Raw genomic sequence first — 13,375 nt, forward strand, 5'->3', positions numbered from 1 at the left:
CAGGCTCACATACACCTGTAGCCGCTGTCAGCAGTGTGTAATTCCATTCATGTAGTCACCAGTTAGAGTTCCAATCTTTACTGTGCCAGTCCCCTCCCAGTAGTGCCTTGGGATTTATTTAGTTCAGGCTCTCCCTTCAGATGGGAAGTGGGGGGAGCTGCGGCTGCACAAAGGAGACCTCACTCTTCCTGCTGGTGGGACATATGCAGGAAGTTTACCTGTGCAGTATTTGCTTTGGCCTGAGATAATACTGAAGGATCCAACCTTGTATTCAACACTGGCCTCTGGTGACCAGACAATTTTAAGCACCTTTGCTCTAATGAGGTGCTTAAATATCATGGGGAACCATCTGCGTTTAAATCAGTGACAGTAGGACCTCCACACTTTGTTTGGAACTCTATTCCCATTTCTAAATGGGATCCTTTCTTCTACGGGGACACACATGTGTCAGTATGCTGGCAGGGGGAGCAAGCTGCCCCAAGACAAACCAGGGATTAGTCTAAATGTTCTTGATTTGGTGAAGATAAGTAAAATGCCAGACTAGTGGATGGAGAGCTTTATTTCACCAAGAACTGCAGCTTTGCTAAAACCAGAAGCTTTGTCTAGATCAGGTGTGTCCAACCCGCGGGCCACATGCAGCCCTGGACAGCTAGTAATGCGGCCCTACAAGATCGTAAACTTTTAACATTATTATGTGATTTAAATACATTAACTATATTATATTTTATATGCAGCCCAAGACGATTCCTCTTCACTCAATGCAGCCCAGGCAAGCCAAAAAGTTGGACACCCATGGTCTAGATCAGTGGTTCCCAAACTTTTTGGCATCATGCCCCCCCTTTTTGAGAAACCTTCATGCTGCCCTGCCCTTCTTTAACCATGGGTCAGCTGCCTGCCTGAGCCCCTCCCTTCCCCCAAAGCCAGGCACTGCCAGCCCCTCATCTAGCCCCATCCTCTTCCTCATTTCCCCTCCCCCACCCACCCACTCACTCACCTTTGCAGAAGGCAGCTAGCTCCATGTGGGTCTTCACCTGCTGCCTGCTTCTTATAGTGCCTTGCATGGTCTCAAGTATCAGAGGGGTAGCCGTGTTAGTCTGGATCGGTAACAGCAACAAAGGGTCCTGTGGCACCTTATAGACTAACAAAAGTTCTGTGCATGAGCTTTCGTGAGAACTTTTGTTAGTCTATAAGGTGCCACAGGACCTTTCGTTGCTGCTTTTTATAGTGGCTGTACTGGGTTGCCCATGTGAAATGGGAGGGGCTGAGAGCCAAAAGCAAGGACCAGCTCTTTCTTGGGGTGGGAGAAAAGACTGGGGGGGTGGGGCTGGGTTGCCTCACGCCCCCCCCCCCCCCAGTTTGGGAAGCCATGGTCTAGATTGTAGGCTTTTGCCAGGAGCCCGGCAGTCTCCTGACAGAAGTCTGCCACTCCGGGAGCCTTCTGCAGACATCCCAGTAATCCCCGTTCCACGAGGAAGAAGGGAGTTTCTGCAGAGAGGGTTTTCCTGACATTTGGCCTCGTGTGTGTGGGCCCAATGTTGGGAAAGACTCTCCTGACCGACCTGGTGGCAGATGTGCATACTGCACAAAGTATTATCTTCTGCCAGCAATTCTTGGCAATCTAGACACTGCCAAAGAGTGGGCAGGTGGCATCTCAATAATCGAATGGGTTTTAGAAACTCGCAATGCCTGGTGCAAAAGTTTAAAAAAAAAACAAAAAACCACACCCGGTTCTGTAGTGAATATCACAAATAAGCTAGACTGACATGTCGGTGACTAACAGGTGGAACACTTGCACCTTTTTAAATTCAGTAACAATGGAAAATGGTATATTGGATTAAAGATCTTGCTGGACTAGGGAGGGTGCAGCAGGGTATGGGGTGGGGTGCTTGCTGGCACCCCTGTCCTGGGGCCACATGTGGAAGCACCCCCCACTACTATGGGAGCACTGGGGAAGGGCATCTCTGCGCTGATGTCCTCCCTCTCCCTCTCCCTCCCTCCCCCCCCCCCCCCCCCGCCCTCGCAGCTGGGATGGAGGAGGGGGCAGCAGAGTGCAAAGCCATGTCCTCCTTTGTAACACAGGGGTACCTAGATTAGGGTCACCTGTTGTTGTACAGAAGTTCATGTCTTAAGAATAAAACTCCTTGGTGGAAAAAAGGAATGTTGATCCTTTCTCCCACTACCACCAAAGTAAATTTTAGTCTTAAAATCTTTTTCTGTTGTGTCGACAACTTCTTTATAATTCTGTGTAGTTGTACTTGATGTTTAGCACTTTCTACTTCTTTCCAGAAACTGTGTGCAAAGCAGATCTGGTGCATTCCACTACTGCAGTCACTACTACCAGCCAGGCACCTACAACAAGCCAGGCACCAACATCACCGCCACAGAAGCCAACAACTGGGAAATATAATGTGACTGGTACAAATGGGACCTGTGTACTTGCTTATATGGGGCTGCAGCTTAATATCACATATTCAAGAAAAGATGGAAAGGTATAGCTGGTTTGATGGTGAAATCAAAAGCTTTTCACATGGAGAGCTAATGAAAATATTGCTTCCCTATGCTTCATAGACTGAACTGAATGTTAACAGTACTCTGTTAGGGTCTTGCAATTGAATTGTTTAACATTTTACCTGGATACAGTGAATATTTATGTAAACTTGCCATAAATAGTATTGTGCTCTGATGCACAGGGTGCTATCCTGGATTAGACTTTTGTATGTCTCCATTATATACCAGGACTTTACAACTGAAATGTACTCAAGCCATAGAAACACTTCAAAACATCAAATGGAGAATCTGGACAATGAAGATGCCACTTCAAACAAATTTTAATGCCTTACTACTTAGACGTGCAGATCAGTTTTGAAAATGAAGCATTTAACTGTGAACAAACTTCAAAAATCCTGTGCAGATATTTGACAATCCTTTGTTATATTAGTTTGAGGTTTTTTTGTCTAATTTCCATAAGCTAAAACTGTGTGTGAAAGGTCAACTCATAACTTTTGAGGGGGTGGAATTGGCTTATAGACAAACTCACTAGTCTTTCCTATGATTCTCTTCCCCCCCACCCCCACCACTCCTTTTCACTTTCTGCCTCCCCTTGGCTCCCTCTCCTGCCCGCCCACCCCCTGGTAAATGCTGAGCTCATCAGCTTTCAGTTCAAGTCTGTACTTTCCTATGCAGTGTGCAGATCTGCAGGAGGGGCACTTTGCCATCCTTGGCAGTCCTGGTCTGATAAACTTTGTCTTTTTCCCGGCAAACCCCATTACCAGAAGTTCCCATTCTTAGAGGATTTTGGTTGCATGGCTCTCTCCCCCTCCCCCCACCTTTACTGATTTTTGTGCTGCTAGTCCAAAGGGGAGGATTACATTCAAGGAAAATCTGACTATCAAAATAAAGGTGGTGAGTATTTTAGGGTGTCAGATTTAAGGGCATTTGAGTAGGAGACCTTGAATTGGCTGAGTATGTTGGATAATTGCACACTGGAGTAGAAAAGGAAGTTCTGAAGTATCAGTATACTTCAGTAATGTGAGGTTCAGAAGGTAAGGCCTCCAAAATTGGTTTGGGGTGTTTTAATGTTGTGGGTGACTTGCTTGACCCCTAGTGATTTGCATTGATGGGAAATGCACTTCACCAGCTTACCTGCAAGTTACAGGTCCCCTGTATGGAATCTGGTAAACCATTTTTCTAGCCCTCCTGAAATGGTTGGCTTCTCTCCTCTAGCCGTGGTTCTGTTTCTCCATACTATGCCACTTCCAGAAGTCTGACGTGTTGTGTCTAGCCCCTAATTTACATCTCACTTAAACTACTCTCAAAATTGGACACCAAAGGCAAGTGTGTTCTAGCATGCTTGCTGAGAAATCACTTACTTCTCAGGAGTTCTAAGTATTGCTGAGACAGTATGTTTCCTCTTACCCCTATGTTGGCTATTTGGCCATACATCAGTCAAGACTTAAGTATTTAATTTTGCTACATTGCTTTGAAAAAGAAAACTTTTTCCAGTCGGAGAGCTTCTGACTGCATTCACCTGGCCTAAACTTTTCACCCATAGTGATCTGCAGACGGGATCATCTGAAATGCAAAGCTCCTTACTGTTGTGCAATAAAGCCTTTCAAACTGTTTGCCTTTACATGAATCCGTTATCTCCCAGATAATTCCTTGTGGCCTTTGTTGGTGTTCTCTCATGTGGAAGTAGTGTGCATATTTTTGCCTTAATTTAACCATAATGCATTGGTGCTGATGGCTAATGCTCATGCTCTTCAATGCAGTACTAGTTCCTTAGCCATATTTTGCCTAGAAAATATTTTGATTGTAAACCAGGGGTCTGGGCCTTATGGAGAGTATAGCAAGGTTTGAATGATTAAGCATAAAGAACCTGTGCCCACATAACACTTGTACGTGCAAGGGGGTGTACACATGCCATTTTTCTACTTGTTTTCTACTCAGATGCATGAAATTAGCTGACAACAGTGGCAATGTTAACTTGCTGTAAGAAATGTAGTAACTAACACTTTTCTCTCATCTACAGATTGGATTGGATGTGCTGAATTTTGATCCTGTTAATACAACTTTCTCTGGGAACTGTGACAATTCTTCTGCCTTTCTAAACCTGACTTTTGAGAAAACTAGCCTCATGTTCCATTTTCTGTTGGTAAGGGTATTTAAATGTAGTTTCTTGAACAGCTCTGGTATGCTTTTTAGATGTGACTAAACTGTTCTGAACAAATCCATATTCATGAGCTGTTGTTCCAAAAAAAGTTAAGTGGTACCACTACAGAATATATAACACACAAGGAAGGAAAGGAATCTTTAAGTAGAAGAAATGGTGCGGAATAAACTGCTTCACAAGCTAGATAGAAACCCTCTTTTATGCAGTTGTCCCTAGGTGAGGCAGTTGGAACCTCTGATACTTGAAAATACCTTTAGGGGGGTAGACTGCTGTAAGTTGGTGGTTCATCTAATTATGTGAAAAGATGCTGAAGGAATTGGATTAAAGTTCTCTCAGTAATTCTGTTTATACTTCATGACCAGCATACCTGCTGTTTCACTCTGTCCTGCAGCAATTTTGTTGAGTACTGTGCTTCAATGGCACATACACAGAGGGAGCGTATGGCTCTCAGTTGATGCAGTCAGCATGTACCTCCCATCCCATGTCCTTCCTTCTGTATTTTCACTCTTTTTATCCCCCTACCGGTATTAATACATGCAGATGGAAACTAGCAGAATTAGACAACAGTAAACTGACTCATGTGCTATACCTAGAACCCCAGTGGGCCATATGTGACCCTTGGGCTGCAGGCTTGCCACCACTGATACCACTTCTGGTTCTCGAAGGCCCTCCAGGAAGCACTTATGCTGTGACCATATCAGGATTATATAAATCCCTTGACCCTAGGTCAGTAGGAGATTGTGCCTTGCACACAATGGTGTGAGAGGATCTGTCATGTTTACCATTTTCAAATGCTAGCTCATAGCTGTTTTTTAAAGAAGTACTGGGGCATTTTCAGCCTGACCACCAGCACTTGACCTGGCATTTTCTTCTCTGAGTTGGAGTCCCCTCTTCCTGGGTTTCTTATCTAAAACTGGAGTTGGTGGTACATCCCCTTCTAGAATGGGATGTACGTTTGGTTTTGTTTTTTTTTTGCTTTTGCTTTTTTATTGGCTTCAACACCTCTGAGGATCCATTAAACTATTCAATTGTAAAACTAAGTTGCACTCCAGTTATTTTAAAATGTGATATGGGTACAATAATATATATATATTTTTTTTAAAAGAATACAAGTACAGACAAGTTTTTCCTGCAAGGTGTCATTCTGAACACAACTTTGCCTTCTGAAGCTAAAGGTAAGGATTTTTTATTAGTCATTGACTGAATATTAAGGAAGCCTAGATCTAGGCACACTAATACTGATGGATGGGGGAGGTGGGAAGTGTTTTCTGTATTAACTACTTAAATTCTTAGCTTTTTTTGATCTCATCTCTCACCTATTTTGTTACTTACTCTGCCTTTTGTTGCACAGAACCAAAGTTTCAAGCTATTAACAACAGCCTAAATGCACTCAGAGCTACAGTGGGGAATTCCTATAAGTGCAATGCAGAGGAGAAACTTTGGGTCACAGACCATGTCTTTGTCAATCTATTCGATGTTCAGGTCCAGGTTTTCAAAATTGATGGAAACAAATTTGGAGCAGGTAAGAAACCTACTTACATCTGTATGTGCTTTTGTTTTAAAGCACCTTGCAAATTTTCATTAGAGGTCAATGAACTTGTCTAGTCTACTGATTTAAGCAGATCTGATTCTCTTCCCCCCGCCCCCCCCGCGTCTTCAGAATTAGTGGCCAGTTCAGTCAGTCCATACTCACAGCATGATTAGAACACCAAAACAGATGAATGTCTGTCTGAATTAAGTCTAGTGCATTGTGTAAATACCAACTTTTCTTGAAATAGCGCACATAAAAGGTACATGTGTACAGAAATATTTGAGGCTCTGTAGTTAAATTTTCACACTACTGTTCACTTGTTTGTAACAAAAGAGGAGAAATCTTGAGAAGCTGAGTGCCCAGCTGGTTGTGATCCCTGTGGCTACACTCACAAGAGTTGGCCTTAACTAAGGTGTTTAGGCAGCTAGGAAGAGAGGCTGCTTGAAAGCATTTACTGTGGCCTCTGATATAAGCTCTGTGGGACTGAGGTACATAGTAAATACTGTATCAGAAGGCTACACAAACTGTTCAAGCATTCTTCACTAAATGATCTTAAAGCAAGCTGACTTACAGTAGCTCTGGGTAAGGGAGCTTTTTCCATGGTAGCTGCTAGGTCAGAAGTTTAAAAGCTACCTAGCTCAAGTTTAGCATTTATATGTATTCCAGCAGTAGAATCTTCCAACATGGAAAAACCTGAGTCTTTGATATACTTCCAGTAGTTGGCCAGTACTTACTATTTTTTTTCCATTTCTGCAGTGGAAGAATGTCAACTGGATGAAGAAAACATGGTGATCCCTATAATAGTTGGTGGAGCTCTTGCTGGACTTGTCCTGATTGTCTTGATTGCTTATTTGATTGGCAGAAAGAGAAGTCATGCTGGATATCAAACAATCTAGTGACTTGCACTTAAATGAATCCAGTAATCAATTAAAAAGCAGTTGCAAGAAGTGGATACATTTCCCCTACAACTAAGGTTTCTTTATTATAAGGGAGCAGAGTCTTGCAAAATGCTTCTTGTTGAATTGGCTTTATTAAATGTGGCTCCTCCATCTTGCTGCAGTTAACTATGCACAAAGGAATAACTTCTCAAATTTGTTTAATTTTGCTAACTGGTTTAATATTTACCCACTTAAACAAGCTGAAGTTTTAAGAGTGCTTTTTTGAATTGGCCTGAATTTAATGTCAACTAGAAATATTCCAGGCTCGTGGATAGTTAGTTCATGCATTCACTCACTCTACTTCACTTCAGATTCAAGTCTAACAAAGGGAAGCTTTTACTTTTGGTACTACTGTGATCAGGTTAGTAATTCTCCTGGTAATGCAGTTAAAGTAAACCATGACTGACCACTCAATCTAAGAATGCCCCAGGTGTTTTACTAAGCTTTAAACACGCATGCCTAGCATCTGTAGGGCATGAAACAGGGGCAACAGTCCATTCTCATAGGAACTCATTTACATTTGGGCAGTTCCTTATTCGATACTTTGGATGCTCTGACAGCTTAAGGGCTGGCACTTTTTAAAATACAAAATGGGTGTTTACTTTTTATTTTGTAAAGTGAATTTGTCTCTTCTGGTAGATGTTCCAGGGCAATACTGTTCTTGCAGATATGTCAGATCAGTTTAATATGCGGACTCTCTTGCTTTAAACTTGGGTGGGGTTGTACACTAAGGATCAGTTCTTATGTATGCATTGCCTATAACAATGCTAATAAAGACACTTTTTTTTTTCTGTATATTGTCTGCCACTACCTTTCTGTAACTTTCACCTTGATTTAAAAATATTTCTGATCAAACTACAAACCTGCATGTACCACTGTCTCTTGACTATTGTAAAGTGAGTAGGTGTACATCTTAATCAGAGAGATTACATGAGGGACTGGCATGCTAGCCAAGCTTTGCTCTAATAATGCACTTAAAAGCAGTACTGAAGATGTTATGGTATAGGCTTCAGCACAGTGTACCAAAACACTACCATGGTGAAAGAGCACCAAAAGCCTGCTACTCTTGACTGATATGCTGCTTCTGGTTAGTGCAACTAGAAGAATAGTAGCTGTTCATACAGTAGTTGCACTTTTGCCTGCAGTGTACACATACCCATAAATCGTGAATCTCCCTGCACCCATTAGGTTTACACTAGCATGTACCTTCCTACTCTGACAGATGCTGTGGGATCTGTATTCTAAGTCATGTTCAAAGAACTGAATTGCTATTTAAAGGAATAATATAGCACTGGAGGGAGTCTGGGGACTTTGTACATTTTTCTTTGGCAGGAAGATGGCCAGAAATATTTTGAGGTGATGCATCCATCTTATTTTATCCTTAGTTGGTTTGGAATGGGTGGCAAATCCACTACTTGGCTCAAGCAGCCCAGAGCTGGTGTCAGTGCTGACCTAAAAACTTTCCATTTCTTCTCCAACCCTGAGGGGCATTTTAAACCCTGTAATTTATGCAGGCCCATCCCTCTGATGCCTGCCTCAGGAGCTAAGGGAGTTGGCACAAGCTGAAGCCTTGCAACATACACCTCTCCCCAGGTGGGTTTTTGAAAAACCAGACTGGAAGCTGTTCATTCTTCCCTAGTTCAAGGGTGAGTTTGGTCCAACTCCTAACTTCTATTTTATAAATAGTCAGATACTGTTGGGCTACTGAGTGAAAAAAAAGCTGAAAGGCAAATCTGGTAGCACTAGAAGTAGGTCTTCCTGAGCATAGTGTCTGTTTTCACTGTTCCTGTGATGGTATATGGTGGCCACAATCTGGTCAACTGCTCACCTGCACTAAGCTCTCAGCCCCACCACTGACATCAACACACCCTCTCCCACCACTCCACCCTCACAGATGCAAAGCTTCAGGTTTACAGTTTAATACACTCAAGCAGCCAGGAGGAAGTGTCTGTTTATAGCTGCGGTGTCAATATGCTCCCTGCTTGCCACATATTGTGGCAAATGCAGGTCAAGCAGCTGGTGCAGCATCTTTTGTCAGAGGCAAGCAGGTGCCCTCCTTTTGGACACCACTGGGTTAGTGGTTTTAATAGGTTAGGGCACCCTCACTAGGGACCCCTGGCCTCAAAGCTTTTATATGCCAGTGTGCTGCTTCTGGCCTTAGCAAAAATGAAGAGTATAAATGAGCTACCTCATACTTCTGATTTCTGTCCCACTTGCCCAAATTTCTGTGTTTATATGCTGTCTTCAGCAGCTGGCTCACTTAATCTTGGCCTCTTGGTGGTATCCTCCTGATTTGGAATGAACTATTTGACTATTCCCTATGCAGTATTCTTCATTCCTTTAGCAGGAGGGAGGACTCCAACTTCCCAGCACACTTGACAGGGAGGCTTTCCATCACACATCCCTTTCATGGTAGCTTCAGAACATTCAATGTATGCATTCTTATGAACAGAGCTCTGAGCTTGAAAGACAAGAGGTGGTTGTATAGGGAAGAGCAAAACTCTAAATGTGCCAGCTGCAAGGAAGCAGAACTTCAGAAATATTATGGGACTGTTAAATACTGCTGTGGAACAGCAATTAGTGTTTATCTGAAGGACCATAGCATTACAGTAAACAGACACAGGGCTGATAGGACAGGTACCACCACTGATGGGATTCGGCTTTATACAAATCAAAATCGGCAGCTGAAGTCAGCAGGAGAAAAGAGAACTAGCAAGCTGTGTTCCCTTCTGTTGGAAGCGAGCATTACGGTTTCATTCACTGTTGGGTTACAAAGGCAAATGACACTGCAGTCCATCTGGAACAGACCCAGCCTTTCCAGGAAAAACGTCTTGGGGCGTTCAGAGTAACATCATCTGGCTGTAAGAGCAAGGACAAGCCTATACCTGGCTTGAAAAGGGTGTAACAACTCAAAGGGGAAAAAATGTCAGCTTCAAAAGGGAAAAACATAAGGAAAATGTTGGGTTTTTACAGCTCTGGCATAGACTCAGGAGCAGTAGTAAGGCCTGTTGCTTAGAAAATACACATTTAGCTCTAGGCAGAGTACTGTCAATGCATTAGAGAAGGAAGGAAGCTTTGCATTTAATACATTTAACTGTTGGGGCAGGAGACAGTTAAAGATTGTAGTCCAATGACCCTGTACAATGGGACCTGCATTGTATACAAGAGGAAGGAGTCCCTGCTGTTCAAGCCTCTGTTGCTAAGTTGCTCTGATGTTAAGCTTGCCACACAGACTAATGTGAGAGCAAAGTGGGTGTATCTGAAACCCATGAGGCTTGAATTCAGTCTCTTATGCTGACATGCTTACACCTTCTGCATGGTAATGCAGTTGATGGTTTGCACCAAATGTGCTATGGGGAAATGTGACACAGAGGAATCCATAATCTCAAATGTAGTAAAAGGAAGTTCAAGTGATTGTCCCTACACATATTCCCATTGCAGGTGCTGGAAGGCCTCCCAGCAGCATCCACTGACACACTGTGCATCATGTCTCCTCAGGCACTCAGCTGAGGTCGCCACAGGCCATGCTGCTTGACACCACCTCAAGGCCTGAGCCAGAACCCCTTTGCTGTCACACTCTTGGCCTTTTCACTAAGGGCATGTCTATAGAGCAATCTTAAAGCAACCTACCTTAGGTCAACTTAGAGCCACTGCAGTTATTACCCTGGTGGTTCCCATCCTCACGACCCTCCTTCTGTCAGTGGTGCACATCCTCACCAGGAGTGCTTCCAGCTACTTAAGGGGAAGGGGTGCATACCCCAGCTCCCTGCACAGCCTCCTCCAGAAGCCCAGCTGCCTCTCAGGCTCATGGCACCACACCCAGAAGCCAGGAGTATGCTTGCAGCCTGTCTGAGTCGAGAGGCAGATAGGTGGAGCCTCTCACCTTACTCAGAGTGACATCTCGAGCAGCACCATCAACATGACAGCCAGCAGCCAATGTAAGCAATCACAATGTTTACAGGCAGAGTAAAACTGTTAGTCTTTAAGGTGCCACTGGACTCCTTGTTTTTGCTGAAACAGACCAACAGGGCTACCTCTGAAACCTACATGTACCATATACACTATCCTCGAGAAAACACCAAAATAAGAAACTAGGGCACTCTCTTAGGTCTGCTCTACACTACTGAGTCCAGTCAACACAGGACAGCTTATGTCCTAAGCCTTGTTCCTGCCCACGGAAATACCCTACTACATTGCCACAGTAACTCTACAGCTGCGTCTACACGTGCACGCTACTTCGAAGTAGCAGCAGTAACTTCGAAATAGCGCCCGTCGCGGCTACACGTGTTGGGCGCTATTTCGAAGTTGAAATCGACGTTAGGCGGCGAGACGTCGAAGTCGCTAACCCCATGAGGGGATGGGAATAGCGCCCTACTTCGACGTTCAACATCGAAGTAGGGACGTGTAGACGATCCGCGTCCCGCAACATCGAAATAGCGGGGCCCTCCATGGCGGCCATCAGCTGGGGGGTTGAGAGATACTCTCTCTCCAGCCCTTGCGGGGCTCTGTGGTCACCGTGTGCAGCAGCCCTTAGCCCAGGGCTTCTGGCTGCTGCTGCTGCAGCTGGGGGTCCGTGCTGCATATACAGGGTCTGCAACTAGTTGTTGGCTCTGTGTATCTTGCACTGTTTAATGAAAGTGTGTCTGGGAGGGGCCCTTTAAGGGAGCGACTTGCTGTTGAGTCCGCCCCGTGACCCTGTCTGCAGCTGTGCCTGGCTCCCTTATTTCAATGTGTGCTACTTTGGCGTGTAGACGTTCCCTCGCTGTGCCTATTTCGATGTTGGGCTGAGCAACGTCGAAGTTGAACATCGACGTTGCCGGCCCTGGAGGACGTGTAGACGTTATTCATCGAAATAGCCTATTTCGATGTCGCAACATCGAAATAAGCTATTTCGAAGTTGGGTGCACGTGTAGACGTAGCCTACAAGAGGCAAAAGGCTTGTTGGAGAAGTTAGGGTGACACACTGTCCCATTGATCCCAGGAGCCTGCTTCTGGAGATCCTCCCAGCAGTGACCAGGGCCCCCAGCCCTGCTTCCAGGTGCAATGTCTGGGTCATGCAGCCCTGCTGATGGTGTGGCTCGGAGTGGTACAGCAATGCTGCTGGCACAGGGTGCTGGCTTCCAGGCATGATGGGACTACACTGCTCCCCGTAGGGTAGAGTTGGGGTAAAGCCTTGTGGATCAGCAGATACTGATGTCTAGCTGAGGACAGATAGTTGTATCCACACAGGGCTCCACTCCTAGGTCCATCCAGCCCACGGACTCCATCTCAGTCACCCTTCATACTCTTCCTGCCCTCTCTGAGCCTCTGCATCAATGAGGAGAAATCAGTGCTTGTGCCTGCACTTCTTCCAGACTCAACTCCGCTGTGGCACAAGCCTTCCTTACAATCAGCCACCTCGCAACACCGACAGCCATAGAACTAGACCAACACCACAACCTCGCACCACCGCTCTCTCCCCCTCCTCAGATGTATGGCACGTCTCCACCCACACCGCCTTCAGGTGCAGCTCCTCTCCTACAGGCACCGCACCAACCAACCTTGTCCCACGAACAATACTGACTTCCCTCACCAGGTGAGCTGACCCAACCCCTGCAAGGCTATAGTCAGTACCACTTTACTTCCCCTTTTCCTGCTGGCCATCACTCAAACGCTCCCCTTGCAGGATGGCGTCCAGTGTCCCCAAAACCATCTCACACAGCAGGGCATCTGGACAGCAAGCGAGGCTGGAATTCACACAAATGTCTTACAAGCATGGGCAGTTCGTTTAGCCCAACGAACGTTTCCTCCTCTGTCCCAATCACAGCACGGTCAGCTAGTCCCAGACAATATCACGGTGCTCGTTTACATCAACAGAGCGACACCAATTCTCCATCCATCTGTTCTGGGGCCCTCCCCCTTTGGAGCTGGTGCAAACACCATGTGATGCTCCAGGCCACAGACCTCCCAGATACCCCAAATCCCCTGGCTCAACACCTTCCTCCCCAGTACTCAAGCCCACACCCCCATGGGACCTTTAATCTTCTTCTATCCACCCTCCAGAAGCCACCATTTTGAGCCACTGCCAAGGTGCCCCTTCTCCTATCGCTCCATGAAGATACTATTCTTAGTAGCCATTACCTTGGCTGGACAGTCTAGTGAACTAGCCCCCATGGGTTGAGTGCAAGCTGCTAATTCCTTCCCTGTCTCTCATCCTTGTTTTCAGACTTTCAATCTCTATGCCTGCGGGCATGTTCT

At 45.2% G+C, this 13,375-nt stretch overlaps 1 protein-coding gene across 2 annotated transcripts in view; it reads left to right on the top strand.

Annotated features, from left to right (window-relative positions):
- Nucleotides 1-7,933, top strand: part of LAMP1 (lysosomal associated membrane protein 1) — a 36,022-nt gene extending 28,089 nt beyond the window's left edge. For both annotated transcript variants that reach the window (XM_074990756.1, XM_074990764.1), the window contains exons 5-9: nt 2,287-2,489; nt 4,529-4,651; nt 5,775-5,844; nt 6,021-6,191; nt 6,957-7,933. In XM_074990756.1, the coding sequence (XP_074846857.1) occupies nt 2,287-2,489; nt 4,529-4,651; nt 5,775-5,844; nt 6,021-6,191; nt 6,957-7,096 (707 nt within the window). In that variant the 3' untranslated portion in view covers nt 7,097-7,933. The remainder of the gene's footprint in view (nt 1-2,286; nt 2,490-4,528; nt 4,652-5,774; nt 5,845-6,020; nt 6,192-6,956) is intronic.
- The last annotated feature ends 5,442 nt before the right edge of the window (nt 7,934-13,375 follow it).

This window comes from Carettochelys insculpta, chromosome 1, assembly GCF_033958435.1.
Source record: "Carettochelys insculpta isolate YL-2023 chromosome 1, ASM3395843v1, whole genome shotgun sequence".
Taxonomy (NCBI): Eukaryota; Metazoa; Chordata; order Testudines; family Carettochelyidae; genus Carettochelys; species Carettochelys insculpta.